Here is a 13,356-nt window from a genome sequence, read left to right as displayed (position 1 = left end):
ATGTCAGCTTAGCTTAAAGGTCCAATGCTGCAGCCATTTCCATGGATTCATTTTCTTTTCAGTAATCTTACACAAACGTAAAAATGCAAAATCTCCAAACTTCTTACAATCACGTCACGCTCATCTGGTTGCACAAGTAATCAGTCAGTGCGACATGTAAACACGGACGATGAAAAGCATTGATCCCGGACGGAGGTGGAAAACCGCAGCATTGCGTACAGCGCCGCCACGCATCCTTTCTACAAGGACACCAGGATGTGAAATTTCCTGCTTGACCTTGGAGTTCTCCCGCTTCCAGCTGCGGTGGCGCTCCAGAGATGCATCCAGCGGGCGAGGACTCGTGCCATCGGTCGCTACAGATTCGTGATTATGTGGAAATTGCAGGCTTGGCTAGAAAGCTCATACTTAGCCCTCTGTTTACTGCCACAAACTGCTAAAATACTGCTGTTTAGCCCCCTGTTAAAATTGATGCTTTCTTGGACCTTCCACGTGTTTGGAAATGGAACAAAAAAAAAACATGGCTGTCTGAGTGGTTGTATGTCGCCATTCTGAGATTAGGTATCAGTGCCCTTTGTGACATCACAAGGTTCTGATTCCCAGAAACATGTGTTTTTCTTTCTAAAGCACTGAGTCCAGCCAAAGAACTAAATGGTGGATACACATTATCGTGAGGAAAAAACATTGCCAACGTGAGTCTATGCAATATATGGAACCTTCAACGCTTTCACACCATCTATGAGCCAAAGTCGAGCTATGCGGCCGCCACAACACTCAGCACAAACCACAGAATGTGTCTAGAAATCCCACATGATGTTCACATCGTCATGTAGCTGTCAGGATAAACACAACAGACCTCTGTTGGTCGGTGGCTCACATTTAGCCAGACATTCTGGAGGTGGGGGTTGGGGGGGGTGCGGGTGATACTATAGAATCCCCTTCCCGAAAACGCAGGGGCCAAACATATAAAACACCGCCTCTACCCGGCAGAGAGCTGCGGCCAAACAACAAAGACAAAAGCTTCTGCCGGAGGAACGTGTCGATATTAATGGACCCAACTGTTGTTACAGAAGCGTTTCTTTAAATCTCCCAGAATAAACAAGGCTCTGATGTCAAGCCGGCCAGGCTGGCCGGCCGGCTCGTCCACCGTCTTCCAAGAAAACACAAAAAAGGCGCGTCGACTGTTTCCGCAGGAGCCCAAACACAGGCTCCAAAAACAGGGGCTGGTCCAGCCAGAAGTCCTCATCACCACCACCAGCCTGCCGGCACTGCTGCTGCTTTTTTTTTTTTTTTTTTTTTGTGGTGACACACACACACACACACACACACACACACACACACAGAAATGCAGGAGGGGGTGAAGCGCTGACTGGGGTTTGTCAGCTCGGCAGGGGGATGGAGCCATCTGTCTCAGTAAAGGGTTAATCCAACCAAAAGCATCGGCTGCAGATTCCAGCATTTTCCAACATATCTCACCCCTCGCATTCATTCTCTGGCACCATCGCCTCTTATTTAGAATTTTACTGTTTGTTTTTTTGTTTGTTTCCGTTTCTGCCAGTGGCAGCGGAGGAGGCGTCATCCTTCACAGCCTCGGCGGCCTGGTTGTCAACCACAAACACCAGACACTGATTCCTCAGACCACAGGACGGACGGTGGGGTTGTAGCGAGGAATTTAATGTCAGAGGGTTGCAGCCGTGACACCGACGTGACGGAGTGATTTTTAGCCAGGGGTGGAGAAGAGAAGAGAGGAAGAGAAGAGAAGGTGTTTTCACTGCTCTGGCTGGCTGAGAGAGGCTAGCAACGAGGAGACAATATGCACACACACTGACACACAAACACACACACAGGGGCAGACACACAAATACACCAATACACACGCGGCACGATACGACGAAAACAGGCCTCCTTCCTCCGGAGCTTCAGTCCCTGTGTGGACGCACTGAGCTCACAATGTGAGATTCCAGCGGACGGGAAGCAGAGGGATGAAATAAGGCGGCAGACAGCGAGAGATTAGGCTGGGAGACACACAAAACCTGAAGGGCTAATGGTGGAGTGTGAAGCTAAATCAGGCAGAAGTGCCTGAAAATGCCCCCCTGCACGCGCGCACAGACACACACACACACACGCACACATACACACACACACACTTGCGCACGCACAGACACACACACACACACGCACACACACACACACACACACACACACACACAGCGCAGCCTTTGTCTTTTTATTCGACCCAGAAAAAAAAAAAAAGCCTGGCGGGCTCTCGGCTACCTACAGCAACACGTAAATGGAAGACAGAGGCTTTTAAACAATACGCATAGAGAGGCGGAAGGGGAAAACGGAAGGAAGGAAGGAAGGGAGGAAGAAGGGAGGGAGGGAAAGAGAGAGAAGAGGGAGAGGTGGGAAGCTAACGTAGCATCCCTGAATGAGAAGTGGAGGAGGAGAGGGGGAAGGGGGAGGAAGGCGGCCGCGGCCGACACACAGACAGACAGACACACAGACGGACGGACAGACAGACGGCAGCTGGAGGTAATGGCTTCCTACATGATCAAGCAAGTCAACACATCACACGGCCGCACACAAAAACATCGCACTGTACGGAGGCGCGCGGCCGGTGACGCCGTGCACGCAGCAGACAGACACGCACACATGCACACACACACACGCGCACACACACACACACACACACACACACACACACACACACACACACACACACACAGGCAAACGCATGCACACCTGAGGCAGACAAGCGCACACGCAGCTCCCTCCGTTTGACCACAACACATCAGCCTCCATGACTCCCCCCCCCGCCAGCCCCCCATCCTCACTGATGCACGGCCGTCCTCACCCCCTCTCCCCCTCCCTCCTCTCTCCTCTACATCGTTAAATCACGGCAGAGCCAACCATCAGTCCGTCTCTCACAGGGAAACACAAGGATGTGCCTTGTTTTTGTATTTAAAATAAATAAATAAATAATACCTGTGTCAGGGAGCCGTCAATGTATGTGTGTGTTTGTGGTGGTGGTGGTGGTGGGGGGGGGGGGCAGCTCCTTCTGGCACGCCGACAGTCCGCGGCAGCAGGAACAGCGCCGGCAAAATAAATCCAATCAGGTGTGGATGAGCGGAAGACGAAGCGATGCAGATTCACATTTCCTCCTCAGCTCCTCTCTCCGCCCTCTCCTTCCTTCCTCTTCCTCCTTCCTCTTCCTCCTTCCTCCTCCTCCTCCTCTCTGGCACGTCTGTCCGCTGTCCAGCCCTGGCTTTGTGATGCTAAGCTAACAGCAGCTAAGCTACGCTAAGCTAAGCAGCAGCAGCAGTGGCGGCGGCAGCAGCAATAGCGTCCACACGTTGGCTGATAATGCGCCTCGGCTCCGCACGCACACGCACGCACACACGCACACACACACAGAGGCAGACACACAAATACACCAATGCAAGGCTCTCTCGTCCTCTCTCTCTCTCTCACCACCGTCTCGCAGGCAGGCGCAAGCACCCGCCCACTTGGCCCCCCCTCAACCCCACCCCGGCCCCGCCTCCCTGTCTCTCTCTCGTTCACCCTGATTTTCTCTCTCTCGTTCTAAGACGTCAACACCGGGTTCATTTCTCCTCTGCCCACACCTCTGTTTCTCTTGGCTCTTCCCCAGGAACCGTTATGGGTTACCACACACACACACACGCACGCACGCACACACACACACACACACACACACACACACACACACACACACACACACACACACACACACACACACACACACACACACACACACACACACACACACACGTACACACACACACGTACACACGCACATGTACACATGCTCTAGTTGTCAGACAAGTTCTAGGCAATTCATGCTTGACCAACACGAGCAGAGGACGGGAGAGGCAGGGAATTTTATTCTGACGTCTGGAGACAGACAAGAGCTGAGAGTTACAGAGGGGAAAAAACATCTGTAGCAGCAGCAGCAGTAGCAGCAGCAGTAGCAGCAGTAGCAACAGCAGCAGCAAAGTCCTGGGCAGAAGTTAGATTCTATTCAGAACAGTAGGCGAGTATTTGTGCATTTTCTTTTCTGTTATCAAAGGTGCAACATGTCTGACGGACGAACTGAATTGAAAGGGCTGCTTGCATAAAGAGAGTGAGAGAGAAAATGAAAACAAAAAAAACAAAGGAACAAACTAAAGCCACCAGGACACTGGAGTCTGAAAACGAGGGCAGCTGTGCAGCCCAAGAAGGAATCTGCTCTGCCTCTCCCACCGGAGGAGGGGGTGGAGGACTCCAAATGGAGGAAAGGCCAAAGGTCACCGGGGTCCAGCACTTCTTGCAGGATACCAACCCCGACGTTGGCTTCATTGGCGACAAGTGCTCACAAGAGAAAAACCACCGGAGAGACAGAGACAAAGAGAAGAGAGGGAGGTCACAATCTCCATTCACCAGCTGCAAAACTGAGCCAGTGAGTGAAATAAACTCCTGCAGCCTGAACTCTGCTTCTGTCAGCGCAGCTTCAGTTCATACGACACAATGTAAACTTTCATTCAAAAGAGTGACTTGATTTGGAAAAGTGCCACAGATGCATCTAAACATCCAAAACTGTTTTGAGAACGACAACAGATTGCTACTTGTTGCCAACACCAGGAGCTGGCCAAGGTAACAGTTCTCTTTGTGACATCACCAGGGGCTGATTTCAAATGTGCACGCGCTCTGACAAAATGGAGCAAGCGAACAAAGAAAAGGATTGAGCTTTCTCATTACTTAGGGGTTCAGTGGCAAGAATTACTGCTAGAAAACACTGGCAAGGACAGAATGTTGTGTCATGTGAGCGCGTTGGGAATAGCAACAGAAAAATAGCTGGACTGGCTGATTGGAAAGGAGCAGGGTGAGGAAAACTTATAATACCTGCTCCTCTCTTAAAACAATGAACTGCTGGCATCAGATGAGTTACCATCATCAAAAACCAACAAAGACAAAGCAAAACAAATCCAAAATCCCTGAATAGTTATTTCATCACATGCTTTTAAATAACTTTCCAATTCTCTGCTTATGCATTTTTCAAACTGAAAGATATTTGTACAGCTCTTCTCTCCTGTTGTTAATGAATTCCAGTATCCAGTGATACGAAAACAAATAACCTCTGCAAATTAATAATTAAATTAATTAATAATAAGTTGACTGGATGTTCCGTCTTCTCTCATCTTTTCTCAAAATGAAGACGGAGGAGCGAACCCGTCTCCATTTTCCACCTGCTGCCTTCCAGGAATGCCATCGCGGCTTGACGGCGTCTCTTTTGTTTTGGCGACAATGGCACGAATTTAAATGGCCAGTCTCAACCCAAAACATGGGGAGGTTGTTTTGGTTCAGCGCTGAAGATGCATGTCGGAGGCGGCGGCGAGGAGAAACACCAGGCAGCCAAAGCCGCTGAGTCCCCGCACGTCACGCGCAGATGTGATGTGTTGACGCCAGCCTGCGCGGCTACTAGCAGCCACAGCCAGAATTGATTGGTGAGTGTTCCTCTCCCTCTCCCTCTCTCTCTCTCCCTCATCTCCACCCATCCCCCTCCCACTTTTACACACCCCAACTCCACCCCACCCCCCACCTCCCTTCGAGCCACCCTCTTAGCCTATATATGGATCGTCCAATCGCTCGTGCCTGCCGGCGCCCCGGTAATTCATCACAGACGGACGGTGAGAGCCGATGCCTCGGCCAAAAGCAGGAGGGGAGAAAAAATACAGAAAACAAAACAGAGCTAAAAAAAAAAGAAAAATCCCTCCGCTTCGTCTGAGCGGGTGAAGAGCTCGACTGTTAGCGTCACAACATCGACATCGAGAGATTAGGGGGAAAAAAAACACACAACCACTTGCCTGCTTGCTTGCGGGGGAGAAGCGCAACCTCGTAGCGACGCTGCTGCTGCACGCTGCTGCCGACCGGCGGGAAGCGAACAAAGCAGCCGTGTCCTCGTGCTACGGCTCCGGGAAAATTAGAAGTGGGGAGGGAGGGTTGGGTGGGTGGGTGTTGGGTGTGGGGGAGCGGTGAGCAGCGGCTGCGGTGGGCGGGTGGGTGGTGGTCAGCACAGAATGGGGCTGTTGGTGTGGATAATGGGAGGTGGGCAGTGCTGCTGCTGACGCTGGCTGACCACAGCGCAGGCAGGCAGGCAGGCAGGCAGGCAGGGGGAGCCGACGGCCGGCTGAGCAGATGGGCCGGGGGTGAAAGTTCCCAGTTCAAATATTTTCACAGGGTCATGGGAACCAAATTAAGAGGGAAGTGCGTCATGTCATGAGGAACGTGAGGTGCACTCGCATGCCGATGAATCTCCTCCTCGCCCTCCTTCTACTTCTGGATTCTTGGCTCCTTCCCATAAAGGTCAAAAAGCAACACATCTGTTTCGTATTTAAAAAAATAAATAAATGAAACGGCCCGATCTGATTTATGCTGTCTTGCACTTGAACTGACCCAAAAGCATCGATGTGACCCAGAAAGACAAGCAGGTCGCTGCCAAAAACCACCAAACAAGACTCTGCAATAACAAAACCAGAATTGCAGCTTTGAATTTGAGGGTATTCAACGTCTTTCCATTCACATGTTCAAGATAAAGGTGTGATCTGTGCTACGTCACAGGACTACAGGTCACACAGAGCGTGTGTGAAGTGTGAACTCAGCCACAGTTTCCCCAAAAAGTCTTGGCGTCAACGTACGGAGGCGACGCCAGCGGTTTGTAAAAGTTTCCTCGCCTCTCTCGCCTGTATTTTCCACCTGCTTCCTCTGCATAGTATTGCACCTTCACATGACCCTCAGCTCCGGCAGTCTGGCACCACGACGCTCTAAAGAGGCATCAAGCTGAGATACACTGTAAATTTCCAAATGAGCGAGCACAAAATTAACCTCGCGCGAAACCTCTGACCAGTGGAAAACCTTTGCGCTTCAGTGACAATCCTGGATTTTCAGTGGTCTTCCTCTGGAACACACACACATACACAAACACACACACACATACACACACACGTACGTGCGCTCGCACACACTGATTAAAACGGCAACCAAGCCAGAACCCCACTTGCCACCGTGGTCTGGCTGACATATGGCAGAGGAGGTAATGCAGACAAAATCCTCCATACCAACTTCCAGGATGGAGACACTTGGTGGATTTCCATCAAGCTTTTTTTTAATGAAGAATGTTGCCTTTGGAAAAAAAGAGGCAGCATCCAAAACACCACTGCCTGATTTGCAAAAAAGTTTGTTGGCCGGCTTTCGTTGTTTTTGGAGACGGCGCTAATGTGCGAAACATTGGAAACAGGCTTGCAGAATAAACTCTGAACACTCCGCTGACGTCAGCGACGAGCGGCATCAGATCGCTGTGACCGTCTCAGTGCGAGAGCAGCATTCCTACTGGCCAGTGTCAGCTGACCTGCAGGAATAATTCCACTTTGGCCAATTGACAGTAATTCTTGAAATTGTCTTCATTCTTGTGACATAACTGTGCTTTATGTAGCCTAGTAGCCTTTACCAGCACAAAATCACTGGTATTCTGTGCTGGTAAACCACTGGGATTTTGCCATGAAGTGCCGCTTCATGAAAAGCATTTATTTGTGTTCATTCTTTTTAAGCTATAAACTATCACAAGAGGACTAAAATGTCCAGCAGGTGCACAGCTAAATGACACGAGGCTACGTTAAACACCTGCAAAGGAGGGCAAGAGCCGAGATGCAGCCCTCTTCCTAAAAGCGGGTGACAGATGTGGCTGAAGCCTTCAGCACCTTTAAATATATACAAATACATCAACTATCAAACCAGTGGAGAAGGGAAACTAACAGGATGACGACAACTGCCAACCAGGCTTTTCTTGATGCATGCACACCGCCGCTCACTGCTTGCTGTCACAGCATTGAGATGATGCACTGGTGATCTGTGACAGAAGATTATTTCCAAGGAGGAAGCCGAGAAATAAGTCTGGGTAAACTGTACGGCCAATATAGGTCAGAAGGCGAGTTGAACAGGGGCTTGGATTAGACTGAAATAATCAGGCTTAACTGAATGACCATCAAAGCGTCTGCGTGGGGCAACTACACCATTCCATTAGGTGGATTAGTGCCGATTCCGGAGGAGGAGGTGGTGGTGGTGGTGGGAGGGTAGGGTGGGGCGGTTCTTCTAGAAACATCAGGCACCAGGAAGAGCTGAGAGAAAACAGCGGCGGTACTCACAAGGCACGGCGTGGCGGTAAAGGTTGTCTCGGATGGTCTGCTGCAGCTCGTGGTCAGGCGAGGACTTCTGGAAGCGCTGGCTCAGGTAGTGCTTCAGGTCCTTGTTGAGTTTGCTTCCTGTCGTTAGACGGAGAGACAAGAGAGCGAGAGAGAGAGAAACACGCAATGAGTGAAAACTGCATCAGGACAAAACGAGTGGAATTCACATTCACTTCTGGTCGGAACGTTGCACAATCCGACCGCCACTAAAGGAAAAACAACTAAGGTGGGGTGAGGGTTGCGGTAGTGTTGTAGTCAAGACCGCACTAACCGAGACATTATCCAGACTAGAGAGTATCGAGATCGAGACAAGACCAAAACATTACATATCAGAGAAAAATAACAACAAAACAGAACAAAAAGGACCAGTATCTTTTCGCTTCTAAATCGAACAGCGACATCTTTTCAAAGTATCTTTGAATCATTTTCTTTAACATTTTGCTGCTTTGCCAACTATTTTAAATAAATTAACTAGGAATAAGGGGCTGTGTCACTCTGGATGTCACAAACACAGTGTAAAACGGCAGCAGCTGGATTCTTTTCCACTATGATCACTGCAGTGTTGGCTGAGTCTTGACTGGTCTGGATCAAAAATCTTTAGTCCGTCCAGTCCGAGAGCCTTAAAAAGTGGTCTTGAGACCAAGACCAATCTCGAGTACTACAGGACTAGGTTGTGGTGTGAGGGTGGTGGTGGTGGTGGTGGTGGGGGGGGCCGAGTTCTCGATGCCGTCCGCAAAGCCGTGAATTGTCCACTTGCCATTGTCACTCGGAGGGGAATCTGGCCGCGGGCGCTCGGCTCCTGCACTCAGCCGGGGTTGGCCAAAACTAAAACTGTTAGCACGGCGGCGGCGGCTAGGGCTGTGAACCAGGCCTCCCGCCGCTCGGCCATCTGGACCTCAGACACACACATTAGACCACTGAGGGGCAGCGCGGCTGGAAAATGTCTGTGCATGAGCATACTTGATTCTGATTGTGTGCGTGTGTGTGTGTGTGTGTGCGTGTGTAACAACACAGGACAAAATAAAATAAAAAACACATGGGGAAAAGCACAGCACGGATGCGTAGCAGCTCCTATATGGCGGGGTGGGTGGGTGGTGGTGGTGGTGGGGGGGGGGGGGGGGGGGGGGGGTTGACGATGAAACTGTCAACGTCTTGATCGCAACACAATAACGAGCAACAACAAACGTCCTACAGAATTCTTGGTGAGCGCGTGTCCAGTTATTTATTATCCCGGTGATTTATCTCCCACCTTTGCGTGGCTGCTGAGACCGTTTTTAGTTGTCTTGTGCAAACAACCAGTCATAAAAGGCCCTGGATCCAGTTTCCATGGAAACCGTGTTTGTGTGTGAGCACTCGTCTGCGCGTGTGCGCGTATGTGTGTGTGTGTGTGTGTGTGTTTAATAAGATGATTGAGACAGTTAGCATAGCACAGAGGAGCGTTCTGCACCAACAGAAGACACGAGACACTTTATTTGTGGTTGTAGGTGTGGAGTGAAACTGTGCTCGCTGACAATCTTGGCAGAATGATTGCAGCCTCGTGACACAGAAACATAATTAAGGCGCGTCGAGCCCGTCCTTCTGCTATGATACGATGTCTTTTTCTTTTTAATAATGTCACCAAGACGGTGTCAATCACATCTGAAGAAGTGAGCGGAGAAGAGACACCAGAGAATAATAACAATCGCACTGCGTCGTACCCAAGCTGCGACGGCGGCTCAGTTTTATGGTTTAGTGCACTAGGAAACGCAAATGTACTTTAAATGTTCTATTTCATTAGATTATTACATTTTACTTTTGTTTGTACTGCAAATTCTACTGCAGTACAAACACAAACTTAACGAAATTGTCATATGCATACACATACAACTGGCATTAGCGTTGTTGTATTGGCACGTTTTACAGGTATGAGCAGAGTACTCAACCCCGGTATCACTGCATCCTTATGTTACACCTATCTACCGTAATTTAGTGCTGGGTGTTCATATTTTCTAGTCCCTGTTTGAGCGAACTGACACACGCTGAACAACATCCCGGATGCCCTCACAATGAACTGCAGGTAAGCGACCACCACTTTGTCATCAGTCTGCGTCTTTATGTCAGACTGCCGGCCAAGAATAAAAAAGGAGACCGGGGGTGAGATTAAAGTCCTGCAGTGAGCCAACAAAATATTAGGTTATTCCCGGTTGGAGGTCCAAATACCTTTTTCACCACATTTCCTCTCTCTGTTCTCCCTGCTGCCGATAACTCAAAACAACAGCCGACTGCTTTAAAACCACTCTTCCTGAGAGGAACCACGGCCAGCGGAAGCCAGACTTTAGCTTGGCTGCAGAGTGGACAAACACAAAGAGAGCGGCGCTGCTTTAATGTTTACCTCGACCTTGACGGGCACAAACCGGCAAATACAAAATTTTGATCAATAAAATGGATCGATTCTGTAAGTACTGGTCAGCGGGTTTTAATCACCTTCTAAGATCAACTTTATTTCTTTGCTCAAACATTATTTAAAGGCTGTACGTCATGCAAAAATTCACTTTACTATTGTTTTTCTCTTATCAGTGCGTTCTTTTCCAGGACCAATTTCCATTCAGTGCACGTAAATACTGAAATACTGAGCACACAGAGCATTTTACATAAACTCAGAGAATACCTCTACCGGGAGGGAAAGGGATGTTTATATCCCGTTCAAAACGTGGAAGATCTGACAAAGCATCACATTTGGCAGGAGGTTGCAAACAAAGGGCTAAATGTGCCATTTTTTCAGACACGGCTGCTCCACCGGAGCCCAGAATGATCTGAAACAACAATCCATACATTCTGATTTTTTTTCTTTTTTAAATATAGAACCTTTTACGTCTGACCAGAGACGCCATGCGCCATTTATTCAGAATTCAATCCGCCCCATATGGTAAAATATAGCAGGCAGGCCGGCAACAGGTCCGGGGTGGTGGAGGGAACATGTGGCTTGTGCAACCACACAGTCAAATCCCTCCGCACGCAGATAATTAGAAAAGACATATCCTTCAAACACGGCCCACCTGTTATAGATTTTCCATAAGCCTCCTATAACAAGCTGGACTTTAGGAGACACGCAAGCCATGACATGAGGGGGAAGTGTTGGAGAAGTGGTTTCTGGGAAAGAGGGGTAGCCGGCCACGGAGAAAGAAAAAAAAAAAACTTTGACAAACATTCAAAAGAGTTTTTTTTCCTCTCTTTCTTTAGGCCCTTGAAATGTGAAAAAGCTCCCCACTTCTTTGCACGGAGCCCCGACCCCTTCCAGCCCCTCGGCTCAGTTCGGACCAGCAGCGCCAGTCAGTCCCACACTTCACACACAGCCCGTCCTCCTGCTCACACAGCCTTTGCTTTGACGAGAACTCTCTAGAGCCCGGGAAAACAGCATATTTAGCCCCTGTTTGCAACCTTCCTCAAAACAGTTTTGTTTTAAGAAGAGTGGATCAAGAAGAAGAAGAAGTAAAGGACGGATTATTGTCATTTCTGTGCTGTTCACTGAGAGGATGGAGACAAATACTTAGAATACCAGGTCTGGACACACCTTCTCATGCAATTTTTTTTTTTTTTAATCTTTACAACTTTCTACACTGCAGATCGATACTGAAGATATCCAGTATATGAGCAAGATATACGGTATGTAATTATGTGTTCATACGTAGTTTTGATGCCTTCGGTGACAAACTGCACCGTCAATAGTCATGAGAATGAAAGAAAAGACATTCAATTCATAGGGTGTGTCCAAAACTTTGACTTTTAGTTTATGTAGGACCTTTATTTTAGCCAGAAGACAACAAAGTTGGTGTACTGTAAAAATATCTCAAGATCCACTGTCCAGATTAGTGAGCAGTTTGTTACACACACGCATTCATGAAGCAGGAAGCATAACGACGACCTTCAATTGTTCGCTAGAATTGAATTTGCCTCAAGTTACTACAAAAACTTTGGCTTTGTAAAAGATCTACAATGTCTGCAGACCACACAAAAGCATGTACACAGCAGCCAAGTTTGAACATGAAAGCTAATGCAGAAGCCAAGTAAACACAGCCAGACATTTAAGCATGGTCACTATTTTTTTTTCCTTTCATCCGAGCTGCTTACTTCAGAGGATAAAACAAAGCCTGGCAGAGCTCCTGGCACCACTGCAAAACCCTGAAATGTTGCTCGGCTGTGTTTCAGAGAGCCAAGGAACTTCCTGGCTGTTGCTGACAGAGCCGCCTGCTGCAGAACTGAAACCAGCATGATCAATAGTTTAGATTAGATTTGAAACGCCAGTGGCCACAACACCATTGATAAGAAATTTCTTCAGAAAATATTCCTTTAAAAAGGTATACGGCAACTCCACCCCCGAGTCTCTGGTGCAGTGCACCACAAGCTCACCTGTGTGTGTGTGCGTGCGTGTGTGTGCGTCCCAATGCAGACCAACACCTGAGTAGGAGCTTCAGCAGTCGTCTCCTCCACCGGGGGCGCCAGTCTCGGTGACGAAGCACCAATCGCATCCGCGCGCCGCCGTGCCAGACTGTTGCACAGCACTTGGCCAAGTCAGATCTGGCAGCGCCAACATGTTTGGCGGGTGGCTGAGAATTGTAGCGACGACAAATACACAAGCAGCAGCCTGGCAGGCTATTTTTTTTCTTCGCTATTTTTTTGTTTTGTTTCCAGAGGAAAAGGCAACAATTAGAGAATGAGAAACAACGTTTTCGCTAAGTGAGTCACTTTTTGGTTCATCAAAGAGCAAAAGTCCTGGCGCTTAAAGACCCAGTGTGGAATTGTTTTTTAGGAAGACGGGTGTTTAAGGACGCTGCCTGACAGTGAGTGTCGTATTTAGGGCACTGTCAGACGGGCTTCCTTAGAAAATGTCAGCACAAGATGGCAGCTAACTGAGAGAGAACTCCAAATGACTTCTATTGTACTGTAAGTACACACTTTTATTAATGTATTTATGGGCAATATTTTGAGCTTTTACCAATACGAAATTCATAAATCAAGCCAAATTTCACACACTGGACCGTTAAAGCAGAGTGGAGACCTGACCTTCGCGACACTCATTGCACGGCTCTGGCAGACACACGGGCCAAAGTCTGGTCTGAAGTAATCAACTCCTGAGCGAGCAGTCCAC

At 48.7% G+C, this 13,356-nt stretch overlaps 1 protein-coding gene across 8 annotated transcripts in view; it reads right to left on the bottom strand.

The window, feature by feature from the left end:
• Nucleotides 1–13,356, bottom strand: part of magi1b (membrane associated guanylate kinase, WW and PDZ domain containing 1b) — a 113,761-nt gene that overhangs the window by 59,166 nt on the left and 41,239 nt on the right. For all 8 annotated transcript variants that reach the window (XM_076014145.1, XM_076014137.1, XM_076014139.1 and 5 more), the window contains exon 2: nucleotides 8,193–8,309. In XM_076014145.1, coding sequence (XP_075870260.1) covers nucleotides 8,193–8,309 — 117 coding nt within the window. The remainder of the gene's footprint in view (nucleotides 1–8,192; nucleotides 8,310–13,356) is intronic.

The sequence above is a fragment of the Nelusetta ayraudi genome, unplaced genomic scaffold, assembly GCF_046127955.1.
Source record: "Nelusetta ayraudi isolate G7.1 ecotype Tasmania unplaced genomic scaffold, CSIRO-AGI_Nayr_v1 ptg000168l, whole genome shotgun sequence".
In the NCBI taxonomy this organism is placed as follows: domain Eukaryota; kingdom Metazoa; phylum Chordata; class Actinopteri; order Tetraodontiformes; family Monacanthidae; genus Nelusetta; species Nelusetta ayraudi.
The sequence above is the reverse complement of the archived record's forward strand: the minus strand, read 5'-3'. Positions and strand labels throughout refer to the sequence as shown.